This window comes from Doryrhamphus excisus, linkage group LG20 (genome assembly GCF_037039965.1).
Source record: "Doryrhamphus excisus strain RoL-2023G ecotype Guam linkage group LG20, RoL_Dexc_Guam_v1.1, whole genome shotgun sequence".
Taxonomy (NCBI): Eukaryota; Metazoa; Chordata; class Actinopteri; order Syngnathiformes; family Syngnathidae; genus Doryrhamphus; species Doryrhamphus excisus.
In genome coordinates this window covers 7,663,141-7,681,125 of record NC_136376.1, presented here as the reverse complement: position 1 = coordinate 7,681,125, position 17,985 = coordinate 7,663,141, and the positions used below count along the sequence as shown (strand labels likewise).

At 41.3% G+C, this 17,985-nt stretch overlaps 2 protein-coding genes across 3 annotated transcripts; both read left to right on the top strand.

Moving 5' to 3' along the window:
• The first annotated feature begins 1 nt into the window (after position 1).
• On the top strand, positions 2-11,183 carry oga (O-GlcNAcase). Of its 2 annotated transcripts, XM_058058046.2 has the most exons (19): positions 2-496; positions 950-1,001; positions 1,088-1,185; positions 2,044-2,174; positions 2,250-2,421; positions 2,497-2,595; positions 2,667-2,951; positions 3,028-3,186; positions 3,271-3,452; positions 3,880-4,122; positions 4,203-4,406; positions 4,609-4,783; positions 6,752-6,805; positions 7,986-8,071; positions 9,096-9,200; positions 9,367-9,458; positions 10,379-10,571; positions 10,657-10,816; positions 10,900-11,183. In XM_058058046.2, the coding sequence occupies exons 1-19, from the start codon at positions 331-333 to the stop codon at positions 11,034-11,036; spliced, it is 2,793 nt and encodes a 930-aa protein (XP_057914029.1). In that variant the 5' UTR covers positions 2-330; the 3' UTR covers positions 11,037-11,183. The 2 variants fall into 2 exon arrangements, with proteins under 2 accessions (XP_057914029.1, XP_057914030.1); XM_058058047.2 differs by lacking the exon at positions 6,752-6,805.
• A 2,215-nt stretch (positions 11,184-13,398) lies between these two features.
• npm3 (nucleophosmin/nucleoplasmin, 3) lies at positions 13,399-16,785 on the top strand. The gene is made up of 5 exons (XM_058058057.2): positions 13,399-13,577; positions 13,741-13,826; positions 13,894-14,013; positions 15,107-15,200; positions 16,219-16,785. Exons 1-5 carry the CDS (start codon positions 13,505-13,507, stop codon positions 16,410-16,412), a joined length of 567 nt encoding a protein of 188 aa, XP_057914040.2. The 5' UTR covers positions 13,399-13,504; the 3' UTR covers positions 16,413-16,785.
• The last annotated feature ends 1,200 nt before the right edge of the window (positions 16,786-17,985 follow it).

Sequence of the window (17,985 nt, the reverse complement as noted above, 5' to 3'; positions counted from 1 at the left end):
ACTGGTTTTGGGAGCATGCGCACTAGGTGTAAACAGGAAGAAGGGAGTAAAAAAGCAGGACAGCAAGAGAAGAGAATGCATGGACAAAACAAAAACATGTCCCCTGGATCATTTTATATTAATAACCGCGAACAGTTATTTTGTACCATCTGATAGTCATTTCGACTGAGGCCCGGAACAGGTGCGATAATTCAGCAAATTCTGACAGCCTCGCCAAAATCGAAAAACGCCAGACCTTCGGTTGTCTGCTTCGACGCCATTGATTTGTTCAACATTTTAAAAACCGTGTTGGATTTCCCACAAGTTTGTGACTCGTCTCCCCATAAAAGAATGGTCCAAAAAGATAAGACGTTGGAGACTGCGCCGGTGGAAGCCGAACCGAGCCCCAGCCCAATCTCGGGAGATGCTTGTGCTGCGGGCCCCGGCCTGGTAGAAGAATCCGGCATTGGCGTTGAAACGACAGGACACAGAAAATTCATCAGTGGTGTGGTGGAAGGTACTGCATGCAATCAACCTTAAAGCTATTCTGGAAGTGCCAGTTAATACAAAAGGGGGTCAAGTGAATTGCATCGATCATGCGTTCTTTTACTGCATTAACACTAGCTAGCATCGTTCTGCTCGGTCTGCTGCATTTGCATTTTTATAAAACGCAAATGAAATGGCTATTAACTTGTTGTGATGTAAAATTACAGGTAAACATTTTTTCTATTACTAATTCAAATTAACTAAAATGTTTGTACATTTGTCTGACGCAAAATGCAGTTAATTGTGTTAATTCGGTGTGTGTTTTTTTAATATAACATGTAAACATGGGTTACCTTTAAGTGTGAACTTGCCACATGCCGGAAGTGACCCGCTATCAGTAATTAGTGGTAATGTTTAATTGTTGCAAATGAAATTATTCTGCAAACTACTTTGCACATTAAAACTGACTTCTTTCTTAATGCAGGCTTTTATGGACGACCATGGACAATGGAACAGAGGAAAGAATTGTTCAGGAGGTAAAATAATAAACATAATTATTATTTGCACATTGCACAAGAGCGCATGGGATGTTTCACTTCTTGCCATCATTTATATTTTTCAGGCAGCAAAAATGGGGTTTGAATACGTACCTTTACGCCCCCAAAGATGACTACAAACACAGAATGTTCTGGAGGGAGTTGTACTCTGTGGAGGAAGCAGGTGACTATTAAGAGTTAAAATGCGGTTCAGGAAGTGGCATTACAAGATTGACTCGGATTATAAGACCACCTTGAATACAAGGGGTCTGCTTATTTGCTGTGTTTATAGGGAAATAACAACTAGGACATTGCAATAAAAAGGATATCTTTGCTGCTTGACAAACTGCTTCATTCATCACCATCACCTTAAAATTAGCACGCCTCCATTTTGTGCTGTGTTGCACAGCAATTGCAACACTATTTCAAATGGGTGCCTGTCATGGCTGCATCTTTTCGAGATGAGCGACTAGAAGAAAAGCTCTGATGAATGTACAAATAGATCCCCACACATTAGCTGTTCAGCACTCACTCTTCTTCATATTCTCAGGTTTGCTTTATGTTCTTTAAATAGTAAATAAATCGTAATATTTTTAGCAGCTTAAATAGAAAGCAGTAGGGTGGTGCTATCTGCAGGGGGAAAAGGGTGGTGCAGCTACAGATCCAGCAGAGGGCAGCATCCCACAAGTCAATTAACTCAATATTTGCCAGCAGGAAGGTGATTTGACAAGATGTGGTGTTGTGTAACTGTATGTTTTGTGAAGTACAGTAAAGTACTGTATAGTGTATAGCTTATTTTAATAATGGAGAGTATAAAAAATAGGCTTTTTCACAGTTTTTCAGCATTCACTGGTGGTCTTGGAAATTAACTTTTGCGAACATAATTGATCTACTGTACAGATTTGAACAATCTGACTATAGGAAACCTTAGGAAAAAAATGTCAGGCATTTTCCTAGGAAACAAAGTTTGTCTTACGTTCAGGTCATTACCATTATCCATGTTAACGGACACATTAAGTGAATGTTCCTGATTATCTCACAGAGCAACTGATGACGCTAATTGGTGCCGCCAAAGAGCACGGGATTGAGTTCATCTACGCCATTTCTCCTGGACTCGACATCACCTTCTCCAATCAGAAAGAGGTTTCTGCACTCAAGAGGAAACTGGACCAGGTATCGCTGCTACATGTGTCCTACAGCAATTGGAGCCAAAATCAGATCCCTCACTTTCTTCCCTGTGCCTGTTAGGTGACTCACTTTGGCTGCAAGTCATTTGCCTTACTCTTTGACGACATCGACCACAACATGTGTCCTGCCGACAAGGAGGTGTTCAGCTCTTTTGCACACGCTCAGGTTTCCATCACCAATGAGATCTACCAGTACCTAGGAGAGCCTGAAACCTTTCTTTTTTGTCCAACAGGTATAGTTTGCCTCTCTCAGAGATGTATTTTTTTAGGCTCATTATCGATTTGTTTATTGATGTGCTCCCATGCAGAGTACTGTGGAACCTTCTGCTACCCAAGTGTCTCTCAGTCTCCTTATCTGCACACAGTAGGAGAGAAGCTGCTGCCCGGCATTGAGATTCTCTGGACAGGCATGTGTGACAGATTCTTGGTTTTGTCATTTTAAGTTCTTGCTAACCAGGTCGGGCTTTTCTGTTCGCAGGACCAAAAGTGGTGTCCAAAGACATCACAGTGGAGTCTATAGAGGAAGTATCCAAGATTCTCAGAAGAGCACCGGTGATCTGGGACAACATCCACGCCAACGACTATGACCAGAAGAGGCTTTTCTTGGGTCCCTACAAGGGTCGCTCCACAGAGCTCATCCCCAGATTAAAGGGTGTCCTCACAAACCCCAATTGCGAGTTTGAGTCCAACTTTGTTGCCATCCACACACTGGCCACCTGGTACAAATCGAACATGAACGGTGTACGCAAGGACGTGGTCATGAGTACGTATGATCAGAAATAGAATGTTGTCGTCTTTACTGTTTAGTATTATTAAAGTGTCAATATTTTGTTTGCTAGCGGATGGTGAGGACAGCACGGTTTCCATTCAGATTAAGTTGGAGAATGAGGGAAGTGATGAAGAACTGGAGACGGACATGCTGTACAGCCCTCAGCTCGCTCTCAAGCTGGCGCTTACCGAATGGCTCGGAGAATTTGGTGTGCCTCATCAGTACAACAGTAAGAGGAAGATGGCAGTCCTACCATTGCTGTGTCCACAAAAGAGCTGTTGCGTCAACGTAACCGATCCTGATTCTTTTCCAGGCCGACAGGTGCCTCAAAGCGGTGCCAAAAGTACGGCCATTGACGTGTCATCCATGGCCGCGCCGTCTCTTTGCTCCGCGACCACGGTGACGACGGTTTTCCAACAGCCTATAATGTCTCCGGCCATGCCGCCTCATTGCCTGGAACCACACCCTATGGCAAAGACACAGCAGGAAGAAGAGGTAGGAGTTTATTTCAGCCTGAACTACAGCATTTTTGCCTATAAAACATATACAAATAAGTAAAGGAAGCACCTCAAAAGATTCTTGTCTACTACGTCTACGAGGTATGAGGCAAACACAACCAGGAAGTGGACAACATCTACCACTTGAAGGAGAGACAGATACAATACATTATAATAGATAGATAGACTTCCTTTATTGTCATTGCACAATAACACAACAGTGAAATTGCCAACGAAATGTCGTTGCCTGGCTCCTGTATAATAATAAATAATAATGTGGAGAATAAATAGATAACAGTAATTTGCACAAATTTAAATAATTTGGAAAAAACAGCCCCTTAAATATGACTTTTACTCTGTGCTGTTGAGTAAAACTACTGACAAAATGATGGTGATGTAATTACGCTTATATTGCACCTGTACAGGTGGAGGTAGAGAAGAAGGATTCGGACGAGGAGCCAATGGAGATGGTAGTCGAGAAGCAGGATGAGGCTGACGCAGAAGAGAAACACGAGGGTCCAGTCTTAGCTGACAAGATGGCTGAAGACCTTAAGCCCATGGATACGGACAAGGAGAGCTTAGCTGAGTCCAAGTCTTCAGAAGAGTCCATACAGGAGGACTCCGGGAGTGATATTGCCCCCATGCAGACAGACGATCAACTCAAACAGGTACAAATTAGACATGAATAGGATTTTTTTTTAACCACTTGTGATTTAATTAATACCATTCTTGGTTTTGTCCTTTACAGGATGTGTTTGTGCCTGGCCCAAATGAAAAGCCCCTGTTCACAGTGGAGCCACTCTCCATTGAGGACCTGAGCCTGTTGGCGGAACTCTTCTACCTGCCTTACGAGCACGGTCCCAAGGCCATGCAGATGCTCAAGGAGTTCAACTGGCTGAGAGCTAACAGCAGCGTCGTCAGCGTCAACTGCAAAAGAAAAGAAACTGAGAAGGTTGGTTTGGAATTAAGTGTTTTGAGCTTGTGGTAAGCTTTTTATGGTTCTGCAAAACAAAATGGTAGATGTGTACTACCCCTAATGCCCATTGGGTGGTGTCGCATTAACAGGAAATGAAGTGCACTTGCACCACAACACACTGAATTGTGTATTTTGATGTCAAAACAAAATTAAGATTTTCCATTTTTTTTTCTTACAGGTTGCAGAATGGCAGCTGAGGGCAGAGAAGTTTGAGGACATGTGCTGCTCTGTTATCCAGATGTTCACGCGCCTGTCCAATACAGCCAACCGCACAATCCTGTACGACCTCTACCCTTACATCTGGGACATCAAGAGCATCATTTCTATGGTCAAGTCCTTTGTCCAATGGCTAGGTGTGTATGAGCTGAACCATATGGCTTTGAAAGGCCTCAATAGGCATATTATACACAGAGAACAGTGGTCAAAAACCAAAATAGGCAAACCTGAAGAATGTGGCCCGCAACCTGTATACAGGATAAGAGTGGCCTCTTATACTTTAATTTATAGGTTATTATTTAATTGTAGCTACTTTTTAAAAATGCAACATACTTGCATATGCTCTTATTTTGTACATATTTTCATTTATTTATTTTAATCTGACTAAATGCTGCTTGCACCGCTACAACTCCCATTATAAGACAAAATCCAAACCAGATCTCAGTGGTAAATGTCCCCATCAGGGTTACTGCTGCTTGCTGTGTATCCAATAATGTCATACTCACACCAACCCACTTGCTTCCATCTCTCTTGTCTGTGGGAATGGGCACCTGTGGGACACCCCTCGTCCTCCTCCACGCCCTAGCGCACGCGAGCTTGGAGAGAAAGTTGATTCACTGACTATGGAAGGCCATTCTGGTGCATATAGCAGATACGTTTGGCTTCACATAGAAGATTCAAATAAGCAAATGCACCATTCTGAATCAGAATGTAACATATACTGGTGCAGAAAGAGATACTGTATTTCCTCATTTAGTGGACATTTAGCTTGACCCTTGACCCTCATTTACTGAAGTACTCTAGTCACTTTCTTACTTTATGATACAATACAATTTGAGATACATGGCTCATAATATCACGATAAGATGAGATAAAAACAAAAATATAATCACTCCATAGTTTTTATTTTGCTACAAAATATAACCAGAGTGCAAACAGCTAAGATTCAATATTAATGAAGGGAATATTTTCATATTTGGTGCAAAGAAAACCTGCTCTTTGCAATTTTCACTATTATTAGAGCCCTCCAGACAAGACATAACACCACACGGTCACCTTTACACTCATATTACCCAATACAGTAGATACTATCAGAGAAAATAAGCCATTTAAGACATAAATAAGACTGTTTGTGTGCGTTTCAGTAAAACATTCCAGACGTGTGGACAGGAAGTGCTGTCGGTAGTTCAGTTTTAGCTGAAGTCTGTGTTATTATGATGATGATGACTTTTATTATTATGTTACTGTGCTTGCTGCTTGTTGTCTGGCGCATGTTACTAGTGACACCTGGTGGCCAGTGTAGTACAGTTCATGAACATCTTGTATTGCCATAAACTGTATTTTAGTTCACTTAGAACATATTTATGCTTGAAAATGCTTAATTTAGGCCAAGAATATTTAACATTTGCCTAAATATGCATTTTTTGTACTAATAATAGTCTGTAGTCAACCATGCAATGGCAATCACCCGATAGAGTGATGTCCTGCAAAAGCAATGACACTGTTTTAATGCAACATGTTTAGAAAATGCAACATGTATTAAGTAGAAGCATAACAAAAGTAAATATTTATTGTGGGATAGTAGTAGTGATGTAATCACAGGAACCTGTATCAGGTTGAGCTGAAAACGGAGACTTCAAGCGCGGGGCACTATTTGAGGAAATAGGGTATTTCTTATATACAGTACCTCTCTGTTTCCATGGGCTCTGGCTGTGTGAGATGGTTCACTCTCTCTCAGTCTGAGTAACATTGATTCTTGGGAACACACGAGAGGTCGTTGTCCATAAGCACGCAAGCACCAGCATGGCCTGTAACCCAGTTTCATTCACAGGTTTCTGTTCAACTATATGGTAAAGCCGAGGACTCCAAGTACACAGCAGGCAGCAAACCTGCAACCGGAGAGTGCTGGCTTAAAGCCTTAATAATAGGGAACTAAATCTTTAAGGTTAATATAGCGACCATTTTCTGAAGATGATTGATTTTCTGCTCTTGTCCCTGTGATGGAAGCTGTGCAGCCTGCACTTAGTCACAACCTCCCTGGTTACTGTACTGAATGCACCTACTAATAATGCTTTTCTACTGTTTTCTCCCTTCACTATGTACAGATGGAAGAATCCACAGTACAAGTTTCTACTGCTATTGGATCGACAGTGGCCGATGTATGCGCAGTGCAGGCGAAATGGATTCATGTATTTTTTTTTTCTTAAATTAGAGCCCTTAATTGTGAAAGATTTAATTGGAGGAAAAAGGAAAGCGGCCCACCGGATGAAGTCACATTTTTTTTGCGCAGCGATTATGAGCTTTGAGCGTTAACTTTCAAATGTTCTTATTTTTCTCCCTACCACCCCCTCCCTGCAGCTTCCCTCTAACTAGTGCTTTTTTTGTTTCTGTCAGTAGGCTTGTAGACATGGCTCAGACCAGCCTGATGCACCTACCCAAGGGAATTCACTCTTTGCTTCCAAAGTTAACCCTCACACTTGATCCTACTCATCTACCCCTGTAGTTGCGATGTGTAGGCTTGTAAATGTGTCAGATCAGACCACTATAATTGTTATCTGGGTGAAAACAGTCCACTCAGGGGGTGCTTCTTTCTTTATTGCGGGACATTTAATTGCATTACTTAGAAGCAAGTTCAGCGTTCCTCCCCGTGGGTGCATCTGCATGCTGTGTCGTGTCACATCGTCAGAGGAAGCACGTCTAGCTTGTCAGGATAACTTTGTAAAGCCATGCTAGGCCTGTCTGGTCACATGACAGGGCCTCTCTTCAAACTGCTTGCACACAAAACTGTAAAAGCGCCTGTGCTCTTTTATTCGCTGTCGCTTATTTTATAATTTATATCTGGTGCGCCTGTTTTTACTTTGTGGCTAGTAAGCTGACAGGACGTGCGCTTGATGGGTTTTCCGGTTTTGATGAGTCACGCTCCCTAGTCATGTGACAAGGCAGACGAGAAGAGAATGTGACTTCACGCCGGGTGCCGAGATGAGTGGGGTGACGGCAGCTGAAGCTTACACTGATTGCACAAAGATCATGTGGTTTGTCTGTTAGCTTTATTTCAATTCCGGGGAGCGTGGAAGTTGTGTAGGCCTGCACAGCGGTTTGACTTTGTTGTGTCGGAGAAGCGAAGACAAGAGATGTAAGCTTTAGTTGCTCGAGCCCCTTTCTGCCCTCGAAATAGCGTTCCAAATGAGGCGCCATTGTTCATTTTCAGTTCTTAAATTCTGATTTAATTTTTGCATTTAGGATCAAATGACTCCCCTTCCTTCCTCCCCTACTTTCTTCATCTGTGTCCGAGAGCCCCATGCTTTGGTAACACTCTCCGCTTGGCTCTGCTCCTAACAGGGTGTCGTAGTCAGTCCTCAGCACAATTCCCTAAAGGAGACCAAGAGCCGTGGGCCTTTAGGGGAGGTCTAGCAGGAGAGTTCCAGGTATCTAATGCACTGAATGTACCGAAATCAAATGGAAAAAAGGAGAAAAAAAAGTGTTTTGAGCAAAGAATATTATGATCAATGCGTGCAGGTATGAAGGGATTTGGTCTGTCAAAGGTGAGCTGATTGGAATTGAACCCCCTTCACTTCCTTTTGATTCGTTCATAGTATGTGAGAGTAACAAGTGAGTTTCCAGTCCTGATTTGTTATTCATTTGACTTTCTTTCAGCAACTGTCCAATGAGATGCTGCTTTCCCTTTAGCGCAGGCGGCGCACGCGAGCACGACTAGCGTTTTTTAATTTTTTATTTTCATGACATCTCATTTCTTTGCAGGAAGCGCACAAATTCCCACACCAGCTCTTTGCAAGCACCCGCGCGAGCATCGCACAGCGCCAGCGAGTACGCACGCGCGCACATCTGCAACGGAAGGGGAGGGGGGGGGGGACGGGAACTCCAGGATAAAACAGAGCTGTCCAAGTTATAGGTGACTTCTCCATGGAGAGGAATAAAACTTCTATAGTTACAAGTGCCCCCCCCCCCCCCCCCCCCCCCAATTGACTGACCGATGTAGCTCATATGAGACGGGTTGTTTTTCCCCTGGAGTTCTCGCTCTCCCTGTCTCGGCGCAAGCATCATTATTTTTCTCAACAGGAGGGTTGCGCAGCGAAATATTGCGATGCCTTAAACAAGGGAAAGGAGCATCTCCTTCAGTAAAACCTTGGCCAGACCAAAATAGCTCCCTGATTTTGTTCTGCTGAACATGAGTGTTTTTCGCGCTGTTCTCCAATGACACTGAGGTGGATGTTTGCTGCAGTGGCCCACTGTCAGATCAACCAGGAATGGGAATTTTTCCATCATTTCCTTTTAACAATCTTCCTTGAGCATTTGGCTTAATTTTCCATTTCCTCTTGGTTTAACAGTGGTTTCAGTGTAGCAAAAGAAAACACACAGTGAGGCGTTCAGGCAAAGCAGCTTGCCACCGACTGTACAGGAAACTGAACCTGCTTCTTTTGACGTCCACAGAGATTGTTGCCAATAGATGGTGCAAACGATCTTTTCTACCAGCCTCCCCCATCAATGCCAACCTCCAAAATCTATTCCATGAGGCCGTACTTTGCCAAAGACGAGGTGAGATTTGTTTTCCGTTTGTGCCCTACATTATTGAGGAAAATACATGCTTTCAGAAGTCCCTTTTGTTGTTGCTCATATTCCCTGCTGTGCTGTCCCAGTTTACTTCTATACGTGCTTGACGTGACACTCTCTAGTAACTCAAGTCTTATCTTCCTTTTTGCAGGCTTCAGTTTATAAAATCTGTAAAGAAATGTACTATGAAGGCATGGAGGATGCTCCTTCCTCTGACCAGGATCCTGACCTCATTGGTGACAAGTAAGATCAGTTTTTTACATTAATCTTTAGGCTTTATAGTACAGTGGTCTGTCGTTTATCGCGGGGGATAGGTGCCCAATATTATTAATTGTTAGATATGTTTTATGGCTGTAAAACCTCTCACTATACACCTCAACTTACTTATCAGGTGGCTGATAAGTAAGGTTTTTTTCTGTGCTCAATGTTTTCTTTTTGTCTTTTTTTTCCCCCTCTCATCGCGGAACATTTGGTACAACGTCCTTCCGCTTAAAGTTTTTACAAGTGAGGTACTGGGAAGTTACGATAGGCCGTGCTTGATTTGCTCCCCTACACATTATGGGTGATCTTGCCTAATTGAAGTTTTTTTGTGTTATCAGTTCTCAGACCTAAGTTTAATGTTATCGGTATGACATCAGAATTCCCAGCCTAATAATTGCCGTTCACCCCCTAATATCCAAGTTGACTTTCTTTGGCCCTTGAGAAGATGCAACAAAAATGGCTGCTGCAATGTGAGGAAAGTACTCTCATTTGTGACATACAATTCAATCATCATTACTAAATGGCAATCACATGATGATGCCAGAACCTGTGGTTGCCACAATGTCAAATCAAATCAACTTGATTTGTATAACACTTTTCCTGCAAAGACATGCAACACAAAGTGCTTTACAGAATTAAAAACAATTACCACAATTAAAAGGAAAGCCCCCAGCCGGCCGGGTCGAAGGGACCCAAGGATGGCACCCCCTCAGCAGACCCGACACAGCCCCCAGTGTGGAGGACCCCCACTGAGGAAATACTGGAGTTAAAAGCTAAAAACTAAAAGCATAAAATAGGACTAAAAAGATAAAAACATAAGAAAAGTTTAACAATATTAGTTCAAATCCTGATTTAAAAAGGTGTGTCTTTTTAAAAATATGTCATCCTAAATGTGTTCCCAGGTTGGTTGGAGGTCTTCTCTCTGTGAGCCCAGACTACGGTTTTGTCCTTGAAGATGATGAAGGTATCTGCGGTTATGCTGTGGGCACTGTCGACGTCAAGCCCTTCATCAAGAAATGCCAAATGAGCTGGATTCCTTTCATGCAAGAGAAGTACCATAAACCCGACGGTCAAAAGGACCTCACCGAGGCCGAGGTACCTTCTTGTTTCATCTGCTTTTGTTGTCATCAGAAATGTTGTGATCTTGTTCTCACAATGTCGCTATGTGTCATCTCTGCAGAAGATGATTTTGAGTTTCCACGAAGAAGAGGAGGGTCTTCCTGATTCCTTTCTGTCCAACTTCCCTTCCCTTATTAAGGTTGATATTCATGCCAAAGTCACTGATCCCAGTGTGGCCAAAAGCATGATGGGATGCCTGTTATCATCCCTGAAGGCCAACGGTAAGTAACATCCATAATCACAGCTCACATGTTTTTGGAGACATTTAAAAAAAAAAACACTCTGTTCATTCTGTCATGTCCAGGCTCTCATGGTGCATTCTGTAAGGTCCGTCAAACCGACAAAAGAATGTTGGACTTCTACAGTAAGCTCGGATGCTTTGAGGTGGCTAAGATGGAGGGCTTTCCCAAAGACATCATCATTATGGGGCGGAGCTTATGAGGCATTGATTACACACTGAGAGGGGAAGAGACAACAGAGAAAGCTCCAGTCAGCACAGCACCTTCATGAGAAACAACTTCCATGATGGTTTTAATGCTACGTGACTGCCCGTGCTAGCCAGAGTCACCTGTTTTTTTTTTTTTTTTTACAACACACTCCGAATCACGGCACGGCCCAGCTAATACCAACATCAAAAAGGGCCAAGGTGTAGTCAGTAGAGATGAGCCAACATGGAAGCGTAGGGCTCTGTAATTTATGTCTGGAGCTCCACAACTCGTATACCTCCTTGAGGCAGGAAGCAACAACTATCTATACCTGCCTGTTTGCTGATTTCATCCAGAAGACATTGCATAGATATTACCCTCACACCCTCGTCTGAAGAGTCTGGATCAAGTAGATGCAGAACTGTGAAATGAGGGCAGTCTGTGCACTTTTGACTAAGACAAGCAACACAGTGTGACATCTTCACCTAGGAAAAGCCCATTATTGCTCCCTTGTCATGGCACCACAATTGCGTCACATTTGACTTTTTGTGGGCTGACGGGGAAAAAGTGGTGCTGAGTCAATACACATGCACAATTATACCTTACAAGATCACTGCACACCACTGTAGTTTTGTTGTTTTTTTTTTTTAAATAGGTGGCTTGTTCATTTTAAAAGCAATAGAGAAGGGCTCGTTTATGCTCAGCGCTTTGCTTTTCGACTTATTTCCCTTTGCCTTTTGGTTGTTTGCCTTCTAACACAGACCTCAGTGTCTTCTGTCTCACCACCTAATATGTCACATACCTTGAGGGTTGGTGATTTTTGACATAATGTAGCTGAATTTGTCTAAGAAGGTCTGTTATGAGATTGTTCTAATTATTTTCCCAGTTGTGTGTTAATCAAGTGTCATTCACGGGACCAAAAGTTTGGGAAAACTGGCTTTTTTTTTTTCCCTGTACATTTTGCAACATCCTCATTCGCAAAAGACTTGCTGTTTCTTCTCAAGCGCTCTATTAGTACTTGATCTACAAATCAGCAGGTAATCTAAGCTGGAGGTGATTTCACTCATACTTCCATCCTTTGGATTTGCACTGCTTCCACTTGTCTTTAGCATGAATGTCTTTGCAGCCTATAGCACCCATAGGATCACTCTGGCTGTTTTTGATCCTGTCACCACGTGGCACTTCCTCTTGTCTAATTCATGTTGAATGTTTTGCCTCCTGTCAGACATACATAGTGAACAAACAAGCACTTTGAATACAGATTTGGGCGGGCGGGGGGATTATATTCAGTTGCCCTTCACCCTGCCAATAATTTTTGTGTTAATAAGTACATACATCTTGTTCATATGATGCATATTGGATTTGCCCTGTCGGTTATCAGTTTAACCTCATTTTAAGGCACAAGAGGAAGACACATGCCACTCAGTTACTGTAGACAGTAAATACTGTCAAATGTAAAATGTAATATTATTTTGTATATCTTTATTAAACTTGTGTCAAGCATTGTGTTTGGCTTGAAGGAAAATGATTGCTTTGTTACCGCACCCTTTCATCTACAGATACCACCCTTTAGTGGAGAAAGTCACCATCAGGTCTGAGATCAGTGTGGACTTTTCAGAGTAGTGTTAAATGTTTTTTTTTTTGCGATTGATTGATTGATGGGCTGGGGCGGATTGAAAGGGCCCTTGTGCTTTTTCCAGTGTATGGGAGAAGGAGGCAGTTTACATATGTAAAGTTTGTATGTATGTAAAATTCATAAGGTTGACAATAAACTTATAAATTATGATGCAAGAGTTTTGTTAATAATTATTACCCTATTTTTGTGTAGTAATGTGGGTTATGTTCAGATTGGATAATGTTTTTGTGAACAAAAAGTCACCTCTTCAATACAAGTACAACCCGCCTCTCGCACTAAGTCAACTGGGATAGGCTCCAGCATTCCTCTGACCCTAGTCATGATAAGCGGCAAAAAAAGATGAATGGATGCTCATCTAAAACATTTCAAAGAATAATCTTCACAAGACAACTCAATAGGCAGAATATTATTATACAACAATGCAAAAATACATGTAATTACAAAGAATCCCCTCTACAAGAAAACAACAACCCTAACCCGTTCAAAATTAGCTAACCACAATACAACTACAATACACATTCATACAATACATTTTCACTTTGTTTTCAAATTCCAAAGAAATCACGATATTTAAAGAAATCAGTCACTTTGTCGTGAAAAACGTATTTAACACTGTATTTTGTTCTTTCCTCTATACTTTCCCACTCGTGTTTATTTTTAGAGTTACTTTTACGCACGTGAATGTTTTGATTTCAGAGAGAGGGCGCTGACAAAACGTTAAATACGTGTCGCGCGTTGATTGCGTCACAAACACGCGATCAAATGCGACGTTCTCTTCCCTCCAGAAACTTGTCTGCTTGGTAAAACGTGCGCTGTCAACCACCACCACTTTTCGGCGCGTGTTCAGGATGTCTTTCACAGACGACGAGTGTTCAGATGGCGGCTTGGCTGGTGAAAAAAAGCTACAGAGCTTCCTTTTCAGTAAGGAGTTTAAAATTATGGTTTTTTATATAATGTTTTGTTGCTTGGCGTGGCGCGCACGTGGGCTTGTTGTACATGTTCCATCTGTTAAAAAAACATGCTTTCTAATTTCAAACTACTGTATACATTTCAAATAAAATAACTATTATTCTGATACTTACAGGTTGTCAGCTCTCCTCCAAATCACCTTTTTACACCTTCCAGGGAGATGAAGAGGAAGACCTGGAGCACTTCATTGAGCTCAGAACGGTATGCTAGCCGTTATTTCCAATAAGCAGAATTTGATAGGTCATATTAATATGTCTGGTTTGTATAGATATGTCTGGGAGAAGGTGCCCTGGAGGAGAATAATGTGGTGGAGGTAACAGCCATGAACCATCAAGGAAAGACAACGTCAGTGCCAGTGGCGAACCTTCACATCAGCTGCCTGCCAATGGTAAATAGTACAATATATCAACTGTTATTACTGTACCTTCACAAGTTATTGGTGTGTTCCAACTAGGAGTATGAAAAAATGCATAGGAGCATAGTTGGGGGTTGGGTGGGTTGGACTATTCCAAGGGCCAATGGTAGAAAGAGTTGCTTAGGGTGGCAAATGTGATGTTTTTTCCCCCCATGGGACCCAGAATTCTTAGTGGCACCCCTGCCTGAATGTTGCATTCAGCACTAGGAATGGGGTCGAGCTGATCCAGTGTTTACCATATACAGCCCCCCCCGACATTCCTTCCTCTCTATATTAGGGTTTTTCAAACATTTATTAATATGCGATCACGTTTTTATTCAAAAAATATTTTAAAAAGACAGGTTATATGTAGTATTCTGGTCTTGAGGTGTCTTATTTATGACATGACATTACCTCAACACTGCATGGAGTAAACCATGACATGTCTGACATGATGTAATTAGGAAAAAAAAGTTCTCCCATTACATGTGGAAGTGGTAAGTTTTTGGTTTCTTACCTGCCGATCTTTCCGACTTCATTGGAAACCCTATTTTGGGGTTTCAAATTGGAGGCTAACTCCAGGCTAGCACAAGTATGCTATGTTTAAAGCAGCATCAGTTTTTTTGTCCCTGCAGTGATCCAGTCGCTTGCACATTAGCAATTTGATGCAAACAAAGAATAATAGGAGTAAAGGTGATTATAGGGTTCTTATGTGATGTCTACAAGGCTCTAAAGCAGCGTTTCACAAAGGTTGTTGCAAGGCTCTTCCTGTCATTTGTTGTCTCTACTGTCTCAGCTCTTATCATATGCACCTCTGCCACGTAGTCGCCGTTTTATGGTATTATAATTCATCTCAAGCCGAAACAATTGGTGAGAAGTTGCAGGAGGACCTTGTTTAGCCTCTGGTGCAAAAACATAGACGTTGTAGGGATCAGGCATTTGAGTTTGTAGTCCTAAAAGCACCAAAAATCCTTTCAATTTGTAGTATGAACCACAGAGCTCTTGCCATGCATGCCATTTCCAGTCAACAAGAGAGGGGAAAAAAAAGTTATAAAACGTCTATTTGAATGTTTTATTCTTTCCCCAGGTGTGTTTGGGTGAGTTTGAGCTCAAAGCACCAGTCACCATCAGGCTCAAGGCTGGCTCAGGACCAGTTACCATCAGCGGCCTGCACCTTATTGGTAACGCAGTTACACAGCTTTTTATTTTCAAACTAAATTCGACAGGATACTTGGAATGTAGCAAAACTGTATGAACTAGCTTGTCTCAAATTAGACGACCTGATTGTTAGGTTACTAGGTCTGTAAATACCTTTTGTTTTACGACAGTCATACCTTTTTTAAAATAGTGCTTTATAATTTGGTAATGATAGTTCACTGCATGCAACCTGTCAACGCCATATTTATTGAGTGATTTATTTGATTGTATTCCCTCCAGCTTTATGAAAATTTGATATTGGATTTCATCGGATGTTTGCTACTAAATAATTGATTAATGAATCACAAAAGTAATCACAGCAATAATCAGAGAAATTTTATGTTTTTTAATTTATTATTTTTCAATAGCCAGCATCTACCACTATAAAAATGTAACCCATGAGTGCACAGAACAAAATGTGTATTTTTATTAGGACCAAACTATAATTATAAATGATGTATTTGAAAATATCTAATTGTTGACTTAAAATAAGATGTGTTTTTTGCAAATTATGTAATATTTCATATGAAATCAGGATTTACACACAAATTAATAGAAACGGTTGCTGTTTTTTGCTTGACTATGGCCCGTTGTGGCCCAAAAATATTGAAAGACAACTCTTGTAGATGTTATACATTGAGACATGACATTAGATTACTTTACATTAACACTGCGCATGGAAAAAAAAAAGAACGGGGGAAAAAGTTCTCCTATTCCATGTGGAAGTGGTATTTTTTTTTCTTACTTTATCGTCTTTCCCCACTCCATTTGAAATACTCAGATTCAGACTCAAATTCATTCAAAATAAGTTTTGAATGAATACATTGGAGGCTAACTAGTTAGCTTGCGGGCTTGCTATATGCTACGAGCGGCAGCCGTCTATGAAATTCACTTATCTTGGACAGGTCTGCAACCAATTAACTTTTTATGTTGTATCAATTCCCAATGAAATCTTCAGCCAGGGTGGAAGTGATTGACCATTTGCTGCTCTCTCCCCTCCAGCTTCAGAAATTGAAGAGTCCGACTTGGAAGAAGAGGATGATGATGATGACGACGATGAGGATGATGATGATGATGATGATGACGAGGATGATGATGATGACGACGACGATGATGACGATGACGAGGAGGATGATGAGGATGATATGGAGGAAGATAACATAAGCCCCATAAAACCAGCAAAAAAGAAACAGTAACCCTCGATTGGCGATTTAGGCTTTACATGAGGCAATAACAATTCAGGGGTCACAGTTGAAGTCACCTGACACCTGAAACTGCCAAACACCTTCCCCATATTCCCAACACGCAGCTGGAGGAATCATTCAAATTGCCGCTAGCTAAGGACGAAAGGACTAAACTCGGTGAAACACCCGAGACTCAGTTGTTGAATCAAAATAGCGTTGTAATAGTAAGGTCACCGTGTGTTACGAGAAGGGTTCCTCGGATCATTCGCCGATTTATCAATGCAAGTCACATTTTTGTAGCTTGAAGATAACTGTTTTTTTCTATGTTGAATGTCAAATCATACATGTGAAAGATTTTGTACTTTAATGAAAGCACAAAAAACCTTGTCTTTGTCATTTTGTAATTTACCGTAAATGCTAAAACAGTCATTGGAAAAAAATGTCCCCAACCAAATACATTTTCACATTTGATGAGATGCATGTTTACATGCCTTAAAAATCCATTGTCCGCACAGCCTTGATCAAAGTCTTAAGACCATTTGAACATTTGGATCACAATGGGGTTTTAAGTAGAGCTACAATATGCAAAAGCCAGAAGGGAGTGTGACAATAAGCATTTCATTGAAAACACCCATTAAACTTGAATAGGCTTTAAGACCTGATCGCTCCAAAAAAAATGACAAAAAGCTTTCCAAACCAGAACAAAAAAAATTCTCAGTAATGAGTAGCTCCACCATACTTCAAAAATTGGGCATAATTGATGCGAGTGTTTCCAGGAAGTGTTGGGAAACATTACTCCAAGTGGTGAAGATGGCTTCATGAATTGCATCAACTGTCTGGAACTTATAGCCATTTTTATAAATTTCCCTTGCCATCCATCCCCAAATGTTCTCCAAAGGATTTAAATCAGGGGAACATGCGAGATGGTCCAAAAGAGTAGTGATCTCCCTAAAGAAGTCCTTGGTCAAGCGAGCATTGTTGGAAAAACCCAGCTGCGACCACACAGGGAAGGTCCTCAGTCATCTAATTAGTTTTTGTCACGTTTTCTTGCAATTACACTGTACTTATTAAATGTATTGTTGAAAAAAATGCATTTCTGCCATTAGATGGTGGTATTGTACCCAATGATGTGAATGTGGCGTGGCTACTATACAGACTATCTGCTGTTGAATGTACTTAATTTGGGATTTGTTTGCAGTGTTAGTTGAATCTAAGACACTCAAGGCCAGCAAAGTAACCGTTATTCATTTGTACATAATATACGGTATTCTATCAATTAAAAAAAGCAAAGCAGTAATGCAAATTATCACATAAAAAGGGTTATATTAGTTTCTTATTTGTCATATTCTGTGCCATTTCCGTGTTCTCCATGAGCTGTGATCACGAGTAGGTCTGATCAGTTAGTCAGCTATTGATTGCTTTGGGCTCCATCTCCCCTTAGAAGGGAGTCACCAGTCTGGTGGTCACCAGCTGAGCAAACACTATTGTTTCCATTTCTCCTTTCAGGTAAATGGTGAGGATAAAATAGAAATTCGGGTGTTTCTTTTAAGTTGTGGAACATGACAAATTCGTATATGTTTGAAGT